Source organism: Callorhinchus milii, unplaced genomic scaffold (assembly GCF_018977255.1).
Source record: "Callorhinchus milii isolate IMCB2004 unplaced genomic scaffold, IMCB_Cmil_1.0 Scaffold2, whole genome shotgun sequence".
Lineage (NCBI taxonomy): Eukaryota > Metazoa > Chordata > Chondrichthyes > Chimaeriformes > Callorhinchidae > Callorhinchus > Callorhinchus milii.
Genome location: NW_024704743.1, coordinates 122,936,666 through 122,952,509, shown reverse-complemented (window position 1 = coordinate 122,952,509; position 15,844 = coordinate 122,936,666). Strand labels below are relative to the sequence as shown.

The window sequence follows — 15,844 nt, the reverse complement described above, 5'->3', positions numbered from 1 at the left end:
GATCCCCAGAACACAAAGAGAGAGAGAGAGAGAGAGAGGGGGGGGGGGGGGGGGGGGAGAGAGGGAGGGAGAGAGAGAGAGAGGGGAGAAACTCTTTTTTCTTTTCCCGACAGCACCTCGGTAGATCTTTAACGTTCACCTCAACAAGGCATGGATGGAGAGTGAGTGAGATTTAATGTCTCATCCGAAGTGCTCTCTCTCACCTCAGCTCTGCGCTGCAGTGTCAATTTAGATTGTGTTGGTTCAAGTCAACCCATTAAGCCTGGCTGATTGGTACCACTGTCAGCTCTGGCACAGAGAGTTGTGGAAGGACACTGTATGGTTGAAAGTTGTTGTTGCTGATTATTTTATGTCTCTAAGAATAAAACTTACGAAAGAAGACTACAATTTTATTGATAACCAGAATAACAAAGAAAATCGTCAGGACAGATACTCGGGAGATGGATTGAGATGTGAATGGCAGATGGATAGAGATGTGGGGGTGTCAGGGGATGGATTGAAGTGTGAGAGAGATGGATAGAGTCAGGGGATGAGGCAACCGGGTCCTGCGGTGTGGAGAGACTCAGAGCGGAGGAGGAAGTGGACTGGAATCTATGGACAGTCGTCAGTTATGTCCACTTTAACAGCTCCTTCCTTCTCGTATATCACCGTAGACCAATCCAGGATATTGCCTGTCAGACCAGAGCAGCCCTGACTGACCTTACGCATCTGTTGCGGGAGCAGGACGTGTTCCCAGAGATTCACATCTGCGATCTCGCCAATGAAGGACAGGGGGTGTTCAGAATCTTCCAACCCTGCGCCCTGTTCCTTCCCAAGAAAAAACAAGCCACCTGGCTGGACAGAGGCCCCCTGCCCGAACGTCTTACCCAAGCTTCGCTTCCCGTCCATCCAGAAACGCGACGCCCCTGTGGCGGATTCCCACGTCAGGCACACCCGCCTCATGAGGGCGTCTGGTCCGGGGAGGTGAAAGGTTTGGTTGTGGCCGGCGATGTACATGGTGAAATATCCGTCCGCATCCCACAGCAACGCCAGCTCTCTGTTGCCATCTGACAACGAGTAGGAGAAGAGAGTGGAAGCCCTCTGCAGCTCGGTGGCCAGACTCATGCAAAGAGTTAAAGCGGTCAAACGGAAGAAAGGCAAGGAGAAGAGCTTCACCTGGCCTGTTTCTTCCTCCCCGAACACCAATGACTTCCCAGCAAATCCCTCTGTTAAAACATTTAAGATTGTCTGTCAGCCTGGCACAGTCGCTCGCACTCTGGCCTCCAAGTCAGAAGGTTGTGGGTTCGAGCCCCCCACAAACAGTCTAAGCTGACTCTCCAGCGCAGCGCTGGGGGGAGAGAGAGAGAGCGCTGAATGGACAAATGTTTCGGCTGCCTGTGCGGTAAGATACGGTTGGAGGTGGGCAGTGTGGTGGAGGTGGAGGAAGGCGGTCCTGATCAGGGACTGGATGTGAGGAAGGAAGGACAGCTGTGCCATAGAGGGCTGGCACGATTCTGGCATTCTGTTGCCAAACATGTCACCAGTTCAGTTCCAAGAAGCCCCCGCTTACCTCTCCGCCAAGGTGGAGAGTCACACATTGGTCAATTGACATCCAGCAAGCTCTCTGCTGGATGTCATAGAAGGATCTAGAACTATGAAGAAACAAACCCTCAATGGCGAAGATCCTGTCTTTGAGTTGGTTCTGAATCCCGAGCAGAGCGTTGAAGTCGTTGACGGCAAATACGTAGTCGTCAGAAGGATGGGAGCCGATGGTGTGGAGCTCTGTCAGTGCATTTCTGTTTCCAAAGGCATCACCAACCTTCAGAAACAATTTGTGTTGAAACACAGTGAGATTTTCACCCTCAACAAACTCTGCATATGCCTAGCACCCCAGTCCTCGCCAGGCCCCATTGGCTCCCTATCACAGAGCAGATCGATCTCAAGCTCCTCACACTCACCTTCCAGTCCTGGTACCTCCCTACCTCTTTGACGTGCTTACTCCCCACTGTGCTCTGGTCTACCATCAGTGGCCGTACTTATAGACACTATATTTCAAAACTTTGGAACTTTCTCTCTCGATCAGAAGGGAGATAAGGAGAATTTTTTGTACCCAGAGAGTTGTTATGGTCTGAAATGCATTGCCTGAAAGGGTGGTGGTAGCAAATTCAATAATAGTTTTCAAAAGGGAATTAGATAGGTACTTAAAAAGGAACAAGTTGCAGGGCTCTGGGGTAAGATCGGGGGAGTGGGACAAGTTGGCAGCTCTTTCAAAGAGCTGACACAGACACGATAGGCCAAATGGCCTCCTTCTGTGCTGTAAGATTCTATGAATTCCTCCACCTTCCTCCTCCTTCCCCTCTTCAGATTACTGAAGATCTTCCTCTTTGACCATGCGTACATGGTCACTTCCTCTCTTTCTCCCCCTGGCTTGACGTCAGGTTCCGCCACAGTTAAGCCCTCCAAGTTGTGGCCCTGCTGTGTAAATTGTTGTGGCGTTTCGGCCTCTTTACAGTGTGGAGTCCTGTAGCTCAGTGGTTGGAGCGCTCGCTTTGCAAGCGAGAGGACCTGGGTTTGATTCACGGACAGGGCGAAATGTTGGGCAAGTTTCCTTACTCCACACGCCTCTATTCACCTAATAGTAAGCAGGAACCTGGTTGTTAGTCAATTCACAGATCACTTTTCCGGGGGTAATAATCCCTTAAAAAAAAATTCCAAAAAATTATAATAATAATTTGGTCACTTAATTCATGATTGTTTATGAGACACTGCTGTGCACAATTGACTGCCAAGTTTTGTCCACAAAATACACAGTTAATTCACTTTACAGTATATTCTGTGCAGCGCTTTGAGACATCTCAAAGACCTGATAAGCCACTATATCAAATGCAAGGATTATTATTATCCTGCGAAGTGCTCTGCATGATGTACTTAGGCGTTGCATTGAGCGCAAGGCATATTGTTTTCATTAGCTTTCTTAGCTCACCCCAATGGCAAAGATCCAGATCCGCTTGTACTTGGCAGCCAATATCGCTGCCTCAGCTTCTGCCCGGTCGTTCGAGAGTCCATCTGTAATAGTTATCAGAATTCTCATGGTTTTCTCTCTTCCTCCAGTTGCTTTCTCGAACATGTTTTCCCTGCACCAACCAATAACAATAAAAAGTCATATTGCTAGGCTAATTAAATTGTACAGACACGATGGGGGGAAGAAGGGAAGGAGCAGAGGAATGGTTTAGATTAGAGAGTTCCAGTGTACGGGGAGCAAGGACCAGTATAAACATGCTGGGGTTGGAGAGGTAGAGCAGGGGAATGAAGTTAGAGTAGAGAACTCCAGTGCGGAGGGAGTAAGCACCAGTGTAGACAACAACAACAACAATAACAAAATTACATTTGTATTAAAGACATGATGAGTGGGGAAGGGGGGAAGAGCAGGGGAATGGGTTTACAGGAGGTGGGGAGACAATTTTGAAAACTTACGTCACAAATTTAATTGCTGAAAATGTCCTTGTTCCACCCATTAACTGAGGAATACGATCAACCAGAGTCTCTTTCTTCTGAGCTTTTCTGTAATCGATGAATGAAAACTCTGGCTGCACAGACGTGGAGTATTGCACCACTGAAAACTGGAGAGAGCAGAGTTGCTTAAAGCGAATATTAACAAGGACAGCCACTAATGCAATCATTATAAGAACATAAGAATTTGCTGGAGAAAGAAGATCAATGTCCATCTAGTTCGCCTTCCACCATCCCGGCAGTCGCTTGATATGTATTGTCCGAAACTATAGACTATATCCCGAGATATTATTTTCTGGCAGAAATCTATTTAATTTGTTCTTGAAACAGATGACATTTTCTGCTTCCACCATCTCCCTAGGGGGCCTGTTCCATAAGTTTATTACTCTTTCACTGAAGTAGTTTTTTCCGCAGATTTATTCTGAATTAATCCCCCTTGAGTCGTAGGACATGTCCTCTGGTTCTACTGTTTAGAACAAGATAAAACAGATTGTCATGCTCTACATTATCTATTCCCTTCAGAATCTTAAAGGCTGTAATCATATCGTCCCTCAACCTTCTCTTCTCCAGCGTGAACATACCTAGTTTATCTAAACACTCCTTATGGACCAGTCCCTCCATCCCCTCAATTATTTTGGTTGTCCTCCTCTTTATCCTCCCAATCACTGCAATATCCTATTTATATTCTGGTGATCAGAACTGCTCACAATATTCCAAGTGTGGTCGTACCAGTGATTTGTAAAGTGGCAGGATTACCGCACTATTTTGACTCAATATTGCTCTTTTAATACAGCCTCGCATCTGGTTTGCCTTACTCACTGCTACCGAGCACTGTTGGGATAACTTCATTTATCCTGGAGTCCTGTAGCTCAGTGGTTAGAGCACTCGCTTTGCAAGCGAGAGACCTGAGTTCAATTCCAGGCAGAGGGTGAAACCTTGGGCAAGTTTCCTTACTCCACACAGAGCCTAATAATAATCCCTCCAAAGCCAAAAACAATAATAAATTGGTCATTTTCAATCTACGACTGTTTGTGGGACATTGCTGTGCACAATTGGCTGCCGCGTTCGCCCACAAATATACAGTCAATTCACTTTACAGTGTGTTCTGTGAAGCGCTTTGGGACGTCCTCCCTACGTGGAAAGCGCTATATCAAATGCAAGGATTATTATTAGTATTATTATTTTATTATCAATCAGGTTCTTTTCATTTGTCGGGTTATTTTCTTACCATTTAAATAATAGTCCCTTCCTGGATTTTTTGTTCTCTTGTGAAGCACTTTACATTTCTCTACATTAAATTTCATCTGCCATCAATAATAATAATAATTCTTACATTTAATATAGTGCTTTTCACATCTTCTAGACGTCTCAAAGCGCTTCACAGAATATGCTGTAAAGTGAATTGACCGTATATTTGTGGGCGAAACACGGCAGGTAATTACGCACAGCAGTGTCCCACAAACAGTCGTGGATTTTAATTGACCAATTTATTATTGTTCTGTTTTGGAGAGATTATTATTAGGCGTGTGGAGGAAGGAAACTTGCCCAAGGTCTGCCCAGTCCCAAGAATGTCAACCTGTAACCTATCCTGTTCATCTTTGCAGTGTACCACCTTCATTAGCTTTGTGTCATCTGCAAATGTAGCTGTGTTGTGACTCCTAGCTCTAGGTCATTTATGAGGATGTTAACAACAACAACAACAAAATTACATTTCTATAGTGCCTTTCACATTGGGACGAAATCCCAAAGCCCTGGTCAGAAAGAGTTACCCTGGGGGTCGGGGTCAGGGAGGGTGGAAGGCAGAGGGAGAAGCAGGGAGATCAAAAGTACGGTCGAACAGGAAGGTTTTGAGATGGGTCTTGAAGGTGGCGAGGGAGGGGGCAAGACGGAGGGACTGCGGGGTGGAGTTCCAGAGGGTGGGGGCAGAGTGGCTGAAGGCCTGCCCGCCAATAGAGGGTCGAGCGAGGCGAGGAACGTGAAGCAGGCCGGAACCCGCTGAGCGGAGGGAGTGAGCAGGATGGTAAGGGGTTAAGCAGTCGCAGAGGTAGGTGGGAGCAGGACCGTGGAGGGCTTTGAAGGTGAGGACCAGGATCTTGAACTGTATCCTCTGTGTGATGGGAAGCCAGTGGAATTGGGCAACGATGGGGGTGATAGGGTCGTGGAGCCTGGTGCGGGAGGGGACACGAGCTGCAGAGTTCTGGATGAACTACAGTCTGTGGAGGGAGGAGTTGGGGAGGCTGTCAAGCAATGAGTTAAATAAAAGAGGTCCCAAAATAGACCCCTGTGGAACTCGGCCGGTAACATTCTCCCAGCTTAATGACATTCCCCGTACCATCATATTAAAAGATATTAAAAGAGTACATTAAAAGAATCGAGGGAAGAGATAGCAGAGGCACTATTAAACATATATAATAACTCATTAGAAAAGGGAGTAGTGCCAGAGGACTGGAGGATAGTTAATGTTATACCTATATTTAAAAAGGGAGATAGAACACGCCCAGGGAACTACAGACCTGTCAGTTTAACAGCAGTGGTAGGAAAGATAATGGAATCCTTACCGAAGGAGGTAATAGAAAAACATCTAGAAATGGAAAATATAATAAGGAATAGTCAGCACGGACTACAAAAAGGAAGGTCATGCTTGACCAACCTCATTTAATTCCTTGAAGGGGTAACAGAAAGAGTAGACAAGGGTAAAGCGGTAGATAATAATAATAATAATAATAATAATCCTTGCATTTGATATAGCGCTTTTCACGTCGGGAGGACGTCCCAAAGCACTTCACAGAACACACTGTAAAGTGAATTGACTGTATACTTGTGGGCAAACGCGGCAGCCAATTGCGCACAGCAATGTCCCACAAACAGTCGTTGATTGAAAGTGACCAATTTATTATTGTTTTTGGTTTTGGAGGGATTATTATTAGACTCTGTGTGGAGTAAGGAAACTTGTCCAAGGTTTCGCCCTCTGCCTGGGATTGAACTCAGGTCTCTCGTTTGCAAAGCGAGTGCTCTAACCACTGAGCTACAAGACTCTAGATGTAATATATTTAGATTTCCAAAAGGCGTTCAATAAGGTACCACATAATAGACTAATGAATAAGGTCAGAACATGTGGAGTCAGGGGAAAAGTAGCAGAATGGATAGAAAGCTGCTGCAAAACAGAAAGCAGAGAGTAGGGATAAAGGGTAACTACTCAGACTGGCAGGGGGTGGGCAGTGGTGTTCCACAAGGATGGTATTGGGGACCATTGTTGTTCACAATATACATTAATGATTTGGATTCGGGAATCCGCAGCACAATTTCAAAATTTGCAGACGACACCAAATTGGGAGAAGTAGTTAATACCGAGGAGGACTGCAACAAATTATAGCCACACATTAGTAAACTTGCTGAATGGGCATTTAAATGGCAAATACATTTTAATGTAGAAAAGTGTGAGGTGGTACATTTTGGTAGAAGGAATAAGGAAGTTACATACATCCTGGAAAACAAAAACCTAAATGGGGTAGAGGAGCAAAGGGATCTAGGGGTACACATACATAATTCAACGTAGCAACACAGGTTAATAAGGGCATAAAAAGGCAAACCAGGCATTGAGGTTCGTTTCTAGAGGAATAGAAATGAAAACCAGGGAAGTTATGGTAAACCTCGATAGAACCTTGGTTAGACCACACTTAGAATACTGTGTGCAGCTCTGGTCCCCACATTATATAAAGGATGTAGAGACACTGGAAAGGCTGCATAAGAGATTCACAAGGCTGATCCCAGAACTGAGAGGTTATACCTATCAGGAAAGGTGAACATAATTGGACTCTTTTCTCTTGCAAAGGGGAGGGTAAGGGGTGACCTGACAGAGGTCTTTAAAATTATGAAAGGTTTTGATGGGGTAGACATAGGGAAGATGTTTCCACTTGTGGGGGAGACCAAAACCAGGGGCCATCAATATAAAATAGTCACAAATAGATCAAATAGGGAAGTGAGAAGAAATGTCTTCACACAGAGAGTAGTGGGAATGTGGAACGTGCTACCACAAGGAGTTGTTGAGGCAAATAGCATAGATGTATTTAAGAGAAAGCTAGACAGGTACATGAGGGAGAAAGGAAGAGAAGGTTATACTTGAAGGCTTAGTTGAGGAAGGGCAGGAGGAGTCTCATGTGGAGCATAAACACCGGCACAGACCAAGTTGGGCCGAATGGCCTGATTCTGTGCTGTATATTCTAGTGTATTCTAATGTATTTTAATGTTTACTACTTTCTGGGTTCTATTGGTCAGCCAATTACGTATCCATTGCAAGATACTTCCTCTGATTCCCGCTTTCTTTATTTTCAGTACCAGCCTTTTCATGAGGAACTGTATCAAAGGCCTCACCCCTCACGCTGCTGAAACCCTGGTCCACTCCTTTGTCACCTCAAGGCTGGACTATGGGAACTCTCTCCTCGCCGGCCTTCCCGCCACCTCCCTCCACAAGCTGCAGGTCATTCAGAACTCTGCAGCTCGTGTACTGTCCCGCACCAGGCTTCGCGACCACATCACTCCCACCCTCGCTCGCCTCCACTGGCTCCCCATCCCCCAGAGGATTGATTTCAAGATCCTCATCCTCACCTACAAGGCCATTCACGGCCTTGCTCCCTCCTACCTCTCCAACCTACTATCCCCCTACCTACCTGCCCGTACCCTCCGTTCCTCTGGCTCTGGTCTGCTCCACGTCCCCCGCCCCAACCGCCCTACCATCGGTGGTCGGGCCTTCAGCCTCTCAGCCCCCAGGCTCTGGAACTCCATCCCCCAGTGCCTTCGCCTTGCTTCCTCCCTTTCCTACTTCAAGGCCGGTCTCAAACCTTTCTCTTTGACCATGCCTTCAGCTCCCCTCTCGACTCTCTTCCCCCTCCTCGCTCCCTCCCTTCCCTCCCCTCACCCTGACCATTTCCCCCTCCTTGCTCCCTCCCTTCCCTCACCCTGACCATTTCCCCCCTCCTCGCTCCCTCCCTTCCCTCCCCTCACCCTGACCATTTCCCCCCTGCTCGGGTCATGACCCAACTGTGCAGCGCCTTGGGACGTCCTCCTGACGTGAAAGGCGCTTTATAAATGGAATCTTGTTGTTGTTGTTACTGAAATTCAGATATACACATTACTGCCTTACCCTTGACAAGCTATTTTGTCCCACAGTAAAAGAAAACCAATAAATTAGTCTCCCCTTCATAAACCCATATTGGCTCTTTTATCATTTTATTAGTGTCCAGATGCTCCATGATCTTACTTTTAATAAGAGTCTCCATAACTTTACCCACAATGGACGTCAAATTCACTGGTCTGTAGTTTCTTGGATCACTTTTGCTACCTTTTTTAAAAATAGGAGTGACATCTGCTTTTCTCCAGTCCCCAGGCACCTCTCCAGTATCCAGTACAACAACAACAACTTATATTTATATAGCGCCCACTACACAGGGCAGCATTTCACAGTGCTTAACTATGGTGGAGCCTGATTCTAAGCTGGGGAGGGAGAGGTGACCATAAGCAGTCAAAAAGGAAGGTTTTAAGGCGGGACTTGAAAAATGGGAGAGAGGGGGCAAGGCGGAGGGATTGAGGGAGAGTGTTCCAAAGTTTTGGGGAGTCCCTTAACTCTCCTTTATCCCCACATCCATGCCATGACTGGTCTGCCTTCCCCCACCTCCGCAACATTGCCCGGTTCTGCCACTGTTTCACACCGCAGACCGCCAAAACCCTCATACTCGCATTCATAACATCCAGGTTCGACTATGCAAATTCCCTCTTTGTCGGCCTCCCCAACTCCTCCTTCCACAGACTGCAGATCATCCAGAACTCTGCAGCCCATGCCCTCTCCCGAATCAGGCTCCGTGACCCTAAAACCCCCATCTTCGCCCGACTCCACTGGCTTCCCATCACACAGAGGATACAGTTCAAGATCCTGGTCCTCACCTTCAAAGTCCTCCGTGGTCTTGCTCCCCCCTACCTCTGCGACCTCCTATCCGCCTATTAACCTGCCTGCTCCCTACGCTCAGCCTTCAAGTCCCCTACCTCACCATTGGCGGGAGGGCCTTCAGCCACTATGCCCCCATACTCTGGAACTCCATCCAGCAGTCCCTCCACCTTCCTTACTTCCTTCAAGATCCATCTCAAGACCTTCCTCTTCCGCCATGCCTTCGGTTACCCTCCTTCCGCCCCTGCCCTCCACCCTCCCCGATCCCCAGCTTGGGTCGAAAATACTGACTGTGCAGCGCCTTGGGACATCCTCCCAATGTGAAAGGTGTAGGAAAGTGAAGGAGTCCTGTAGAGTGTAGGAGGAAGGGAAGAGCAAAAATGGGGACAGGACAGTGAGTGGATTTAACATTGTACCTGGGCATCAGTGTTGCTTAGTTTCTCCATAATTATTATAATGAATTGTTTCATGATCGAAAAGTCAGAAGGACCAATACTGCCTGAACCATCGATGAGGAAGACAATATCAGCGGGAATGCCCAGATCATCTACGAAGAAAGATAAACAACAACAACAAATTGACATTTACATAGTGCCTTTCATGTCAGGAGGACGTCCCAATAATAATAATAATTTTTGCATTTGATATAGTGCCTTATCATGTTGTTGAGACGTCTCAAAGTGCTTCATAGAATATACTGTAAAGTGAATTGACTGTATACTTTATGGGCAAAATGAGGCAGCCAATTGTGACAGCCGTGTCCCACTAACAGTCATGGATTGAGTGACCCAATTTTTTTTCAAGGGATTATTACCCCGGGAAAATTGATCCACTGATCAACTAACAACCAGGTTCCTACTTACTGCAAGGTAAACAGAGCATGTAGAGTAACAACAACAACAACAACTTGCATTTATATAGCACCCTTCATGCTGGGCGGTGTCTCAGAGTGCTTAACATTGGTGGAGCCTGATGCTGAGCCAGGGTGAGCGGGAAGGTGATCGTAGGCACTGTTTCTGTGCTGTGGGCGGCTTGGAAACCTGATTGGAGGGGTTCGTGAAGGGAATGGTGGGAGAGGTAGGAGCAAAGCTGGGAAACAACGATTCATTCCAGGACCTTGCAAAGGAAAAGGAAGTTGGAAATGGGGTGCTAGCTTGAGAGCAGGAATAGGTCCAGGGAGGTTTTTTTAAGGATAGAAATGATGAAGACCACCATTTTTAAAGGGGTGGAAAAGATGCCAGTGGATAGGGAGAGGTACGGAGGACACGAGGGACATGGAGGTGGCCAGAGCTAGTCGAGCAGCGGCAGTGGGTAGTCAGCAGGTCACGCCCCACGTTAAGTCTTGGAATCACACATTCTAAATAGACAAACTATTTGTCACTTACCCTGAGAAGAAGACCCGGGGAGGTGATCACAAATGACAAGCAGGAAAAGTAACACAATGTATTTCATTCTTCCAATCTGGGAATAAAGTAACAAGATCCACTGGGTACGGAGTCTTGTAGAGTGTAGAAGGAAGGGAAGAGCAAGGGAGGTGAGGAATCCTCTAGTGTAGGAGGAAAGGAAGAGTGAGAGAGGGAGGTAAGGAGTCAGGTAAATTTAAGGTACCTGAAGCAATATTGCAGAATTTGTCCTCGGAATATCACACCAGTGTTGATAATGGAAAACCAGGAAAACATTTGAGCCTGACATTCCTTCTAGAACATTCTCTGACCCAGATTTGCTGGCTGTTTTTCGGGAAACTCCCATTGGATGGGCGATCTTCCAAATCGGGAGCCACATTGACAAGATTCCTTCCAATTCCTATCTTCCTTGGCTCCTATAATTCCCAGTGTTTGCAACCAGATCATCAGCAGGCTTGTTTCATTTCTCTAACATCTTTCCATGAACTATAAGTAAAAGTGGCCTCCAACACTCTACTGGACTCACCTCCCTCCCTTAGTTCTTCCCTTCCTGCTGTGCTTTACAGCACTCTATTTCCCTCTCTCACTCTTTCTTTGCTCCAATACTCTATAGGACTCCTCACATCCCTCAATATTTGGGAGGGAGAATGCAGAGTGAGCGGATGTGAAACAAATGAAATGCACAAGAGGGTGGGATGCTGGGTTCTGTTTTATTACACGTTGCGTCAATCAGTAATTTACTCGCACATAAAATGGTCGGTGAGAGAACCAGGAAAATCCCCAAAAGACTAGGTTGGAAAGAAACACCAAAGTCTTCTTTCACAATGGGATGGGAGACTCTGATTTTATCCACTCATCTCCTATTAATCCTGCAAGCCAAAGCCCTGTGTGACAGCCTGGCTCAGTCGTTTGCACTCTGGCCTCTGAGTCAGAAGGTTGTGGGACTTTGAAATACGTAGTCTAGTCTGATTCTCCAGGGCACCTCTGGAGGGGGAGGAGAGAGAGACATTGTCTGAGGAGCCATCGTTCGGACAAGACATTAAACCTCACTGTGCCCTGTTCAGGGAGGACATTAAAGATCTCCCATGGCACTGCTGGAAAAGTGAAGGGAGTTTCTCTCTCCTGGTGTCCATGCCGACAATCCCCGAAATATTTTTGTCCAGAATTTGTCCTCAGGATATCGCACCAGTGTGGACTAACAGAAAACCAGGAAAACATTCGAGCCTGACATTCCTTCTAGAACATTATCTGACCCAGATTTGCTGGCTGTTTTTTGGGAAACTCCCATCGGATGGGCGATCTTCCAAATCGGGGGCCACATTGACAAGATTCCTTTCAATTCCTATCTTCCTTGGCTTCTATAGTTCCCAATGTTTGCAACCAGATCATCACCAGGCTTGTTTCATTTCTCTAAACATCTTTCAATGAACTATACAAGTAAAAGTGGCCTCCAACACTCTACTGGACTTATCTCCCTTGCTTGCTCTTCCCTTCCTCCTACATCTACAGAATTCTGTATTTCCCCTCTCACTCTTCCTTTCCTCCTACACACGTTTGGACTCCTCTCCTCCCTCGTTCTTCCCTTCCTCCTGCACTCTACATGACTCCTCACCTCCCTGAATATTTGGGAGGGAGAATTAGAGCGAGCGGATGAGAAATAGACGAAACACACAAGAGAGTGGGATGCTGACTTCTATTTTATTGCACGTCAGTAATTTACTTGTACAAAAAGCGGTCGGTGAGCGAAGCAGGAAAATCCCTAAAAAACTGGGGGAAGATTTTCAAGGTAGGAAAAAAACACCCAAATCTTGTTTCACAATGGGAGGGGGCGGGAGAATGAAATTCTAACTACACAGCTCCTATTAACCCTACAAGCCAAAGCCCTGCGTGACAGTGTGGCTCAGTTGCTGCACTCTTGCCTCTGAGACAGAAGGTTGTGGGAGTTGGAATCACACAGGTCAAGCTGGCTCTCCAGGGCAGCACTGTGTGGGTGGGGGAGTGAGAGAGGGATATTGTCTGAGCCGCCATCCTTTGGACAAGACATTAAACCTCACTGTGCCCTGTTCAGGGAGGACATTAAAGATCTCCCATGGCAGTGTTGAAAAAGAAATGAGAGTTTCTCTCTCTCCCGGTGTCCTGGCCGACCATCCACCAAATAAAATGGGTTGCTCGCTCCATGGATGTTTGTGGGATGAGGGGCTTAAGAGACAGGGAGACAGTGCAGCCTGCTGAGGACTGGTGCAATGGGCGTGCGGAGTTTAATAATAATAATCCTTGCATTTGATATAGCGCTTTTCACGTCTTCTAGACGTCTCAAAGCGCTTCACAGAATATACTGTAAAGTGGATTGACTGTATATTTGTGGGCGAAACGCAGCAGCCAATTGCTCACAGCTGTGTCCCACAAACAGTTTGGTGGGTGAAGAGCTTGAAATTGATCTGCTGAGAGTGAGGGAGACAGTGGAGCCTGGCGAGGACTGGGATGATGGGGGTGCAGAGCCTGGTATGAGCAAGGTCAGAATCTGTTATTAATCCCACCCTCCCGGGGGTCTATCATATCTGGAGTCTCAGATGGCCCATTGTCCGTCCACTATCCTTGGCTTCGACCTGGACCACTGCACATACCCACACAGGTAGCCGTGATGATCTCCACAATTGACTCTCTGGATCTTTGAGATCTTGGCTGCGGGAAAGAAAATAACAACATAACGTTATACAATGGAATCCTGTAGCTCAGTGGTTAGAGCACTCACCTCGCAAGTGAGAGGTCCTGGGTTCGATTCCCTGGCAGGGCGAAACGTTGGGCAAGTTTCTTTACTCCACACATATGTCTCTATTTATCTAGTAGTATTAATAATAATACTCCTTGAATTTGATATAACGCCTTATCACATTGTTGAGACATCTCAAATCGCTTCACAGAATATACTGTTGAGGGAATTGACTACATTTTGTGGGTGAAATGTGGCAGCCAACTGTGCACAGCAGTGTCCCACAAACACACATGGATTGAGTGACCAAATTTTTTATTTTTTTTGAAAGAATTATTATACCCAGAAAAGCGATCAGCTAATTGACTAACAACCCAGTTCCTACTGACTGCTAGGTAGACTGAGGTGTATGGAGAATGGAAACTTGCCCAATGTTTTGCCATGTTTTATTATTGAATAAAATAACATTAATAATATTGAATAAAATAACATTAGCAGCATGAGGAAGGAACTGAGTGAGGTGGAACAGAATGAGAATTCTGTTAAGGAATTTGGTGAAGGTGGGCATTCTTTAGCAAGAGAGATACCAGAGAGCAAGAGAGAACTGTTTCATTCAAGAGAAGATTGAGAAATCTATCTTGAGGTGGAGGCAACTTTATATGCAAGCGGGCAAATAAGTCAATTAGCAGTTAATCATAGGCCAAGTGTTGGGGATTAAACAATCTGTTCACTAGTCGAAACTGGGTGTCTTTGTTTGAGTCCAAAATAAAGGAGAAGACTTCCAAGAGCCTCACTTGAGCAGAGAGCCCAGCATCTGAGCAAGGAACTGAGTGAGAATTATGTTAAGGAATTTGGTGAAATTGGGAATTGAGTGAGGTGGAACGGAATGAGAATTCTATTAAGGAATGTGGTGCAGAGGGGGAAAGAGTGCATAATTATAAAATATATAATAATAATAATCCTTGCATTTGATATAGTGCTTTTCATATCGGGAGGATGTCCCAAAGCACTTCACAGAACACACTGTAAAGTGAATTGACTATATATTTGTGGGCGAATGCGGCAGCCAATTGCGCACAGCAATGTCCCACAGACAGTCGTAGATTGAAAATGACCAATTTATTATTGTTTTTGGTTTGGGAGGGATTATTATTAGGCTCTGTGTGGAGTAAGGAAACTTGCCCAAGGTTTCGCCCTCTGCCTGGAATTTAACTCAGGTCTCTTGCTTGCAAAGCGAGTGCTCCAACCACTGGGCTACAGGACTCCACGAGTCCCATAATAGTTATATTAAAATAATATAAAACATGTCTGGGAATATGACAGGGCAGCTGAGATTGGTTGCATACACAATGTGTGCCATGTGGCAACTCCAGGATGCTTTGTGTGCCCTGGACAGACATGTGTGTAGGAAGTTCCTCTGGTTGCTTGAGCTCACAGTTTCTGAAGAGTTCATGATTGTTTCAGGAGGTGGTCACCCCACAGTCACAGAGGGTTCAAAAGTAGAGTGAGTGGGTGACATCAAACATGGTAGGAAGAGGGGATGGGCAGTGCAGAAATCCCCTGAGAAGGTGGCACTTGCAAACCGGTTCTCTGTACTGATTACCCATCAGGGTGATGACACCTCTGGGGTGGGGAGTCAAAAGAAAATGGATGCACAGGGGGACACAGAGAAGTGTGTCAATGCAATTGTCATTGGGGACACAATGGTGAAAGGAGTAGACAGGTGTTTCTCCAACCAAAAATGTGACTCTCGCATGGCATGTTGCCTCCCTGGTGCAAGGGTTGAAAACATCATGGAACGGGTGAAAAATGTTCTACAAAAGTAGGGAAACATCCAGCAGTTGTGGTCCATGTTGGGATCCATAACGTAAGGGAAAAAAAGGGCTGAGATCCTACAGGGAGAGCATCAGAAGCAGGGGAAAAAGCTTGGGCAAGTTTCCTTACTCCACATGCCTGATAAAAATCCCTCCAAACAACAAAGCAATAATAAATTGGTTATTTTCAACCCACGACTGTTTGTGGGACGCTGCTGTGCACAATTGGCTGCTGCGTTTCGCCCACAAATGTATAGTCAATTCACAATTCACTTCTCTTTGACCGTGCCTTCAGCTCCCCTCTCGACTCTCTTCCCCCTCCTCGCTCCCTCCCTTCCCTCCCCTCACCCTGACCATTTCCCCCCTGCTCGGGTCATGACCCAACTGTGCAGCACCTTGGGACGTCCTCCCGACGTGAAAGGCGCTTTATAAATGGAATCTTGTTGTTGTTGTTGTTGTTTACAGCATATTCTGTGAAGTGCTTTGAGAT

General features: G+C 46.4%; 1 protein-coding gene across 1 annotated transcript; it reads right to left on the bottom strand.

Annotated features, from left to right (window-relative positions):
- Window positions 1-373: 373 nt before the first annotated feature.
- Window positions 374-11,137, bottom strand: LOC103179641. The gene is made up of 7 exons (XM_007895019.2): window positions 11,036-11,137; window positions 10,813-10,888; window positions 9,844-9,974; window positions 3,454-3,599; window positions 2,963-3,113; window positions 1,648-1,798; window positions 374-1,205 (listed from the first exon to the last, which is right to left on the bottom strand). Exons 1-7 carry the CDS (start codon window positions 11,117-11,119, stop codon window positions 592-594), a joined length of 1,353 nt encoding a protein of 450 aa, XP_007893210.1. The 5' UTR covers window positions 11,120-11,137; the 3' UTR covers window positions 374-591.
- Between the last annotated feature and the right edge of the window lie 4,707 nt (window positions 11,138-15,844).

Bases quoted from the DNA above. Each gene is read 5' to 3' on its own strand.
- LOC103179641 (XM_007895019.2), bottom strand. From the start codon at position 11,119: ATGTCAGGCTCAAATGTTTTCCTGGTTTTCCATTATCAACACTGGTGT. The intron at 9,975-10,812 runs GTAAGTGACAAA...CTTTCTTCGTAG, and splicing joins CCCCGGGTCTTCTTCTCAGG to ATGATCTGGGCATTCCCGCT. The intron at 1,799-2,962 runs GTGAGCTAAGAA...TTGTTTCTGAAG, and splicing joins TCTGGATCTTTGCCATTGGG to GTTGGTGATGCCTTTGGAAA.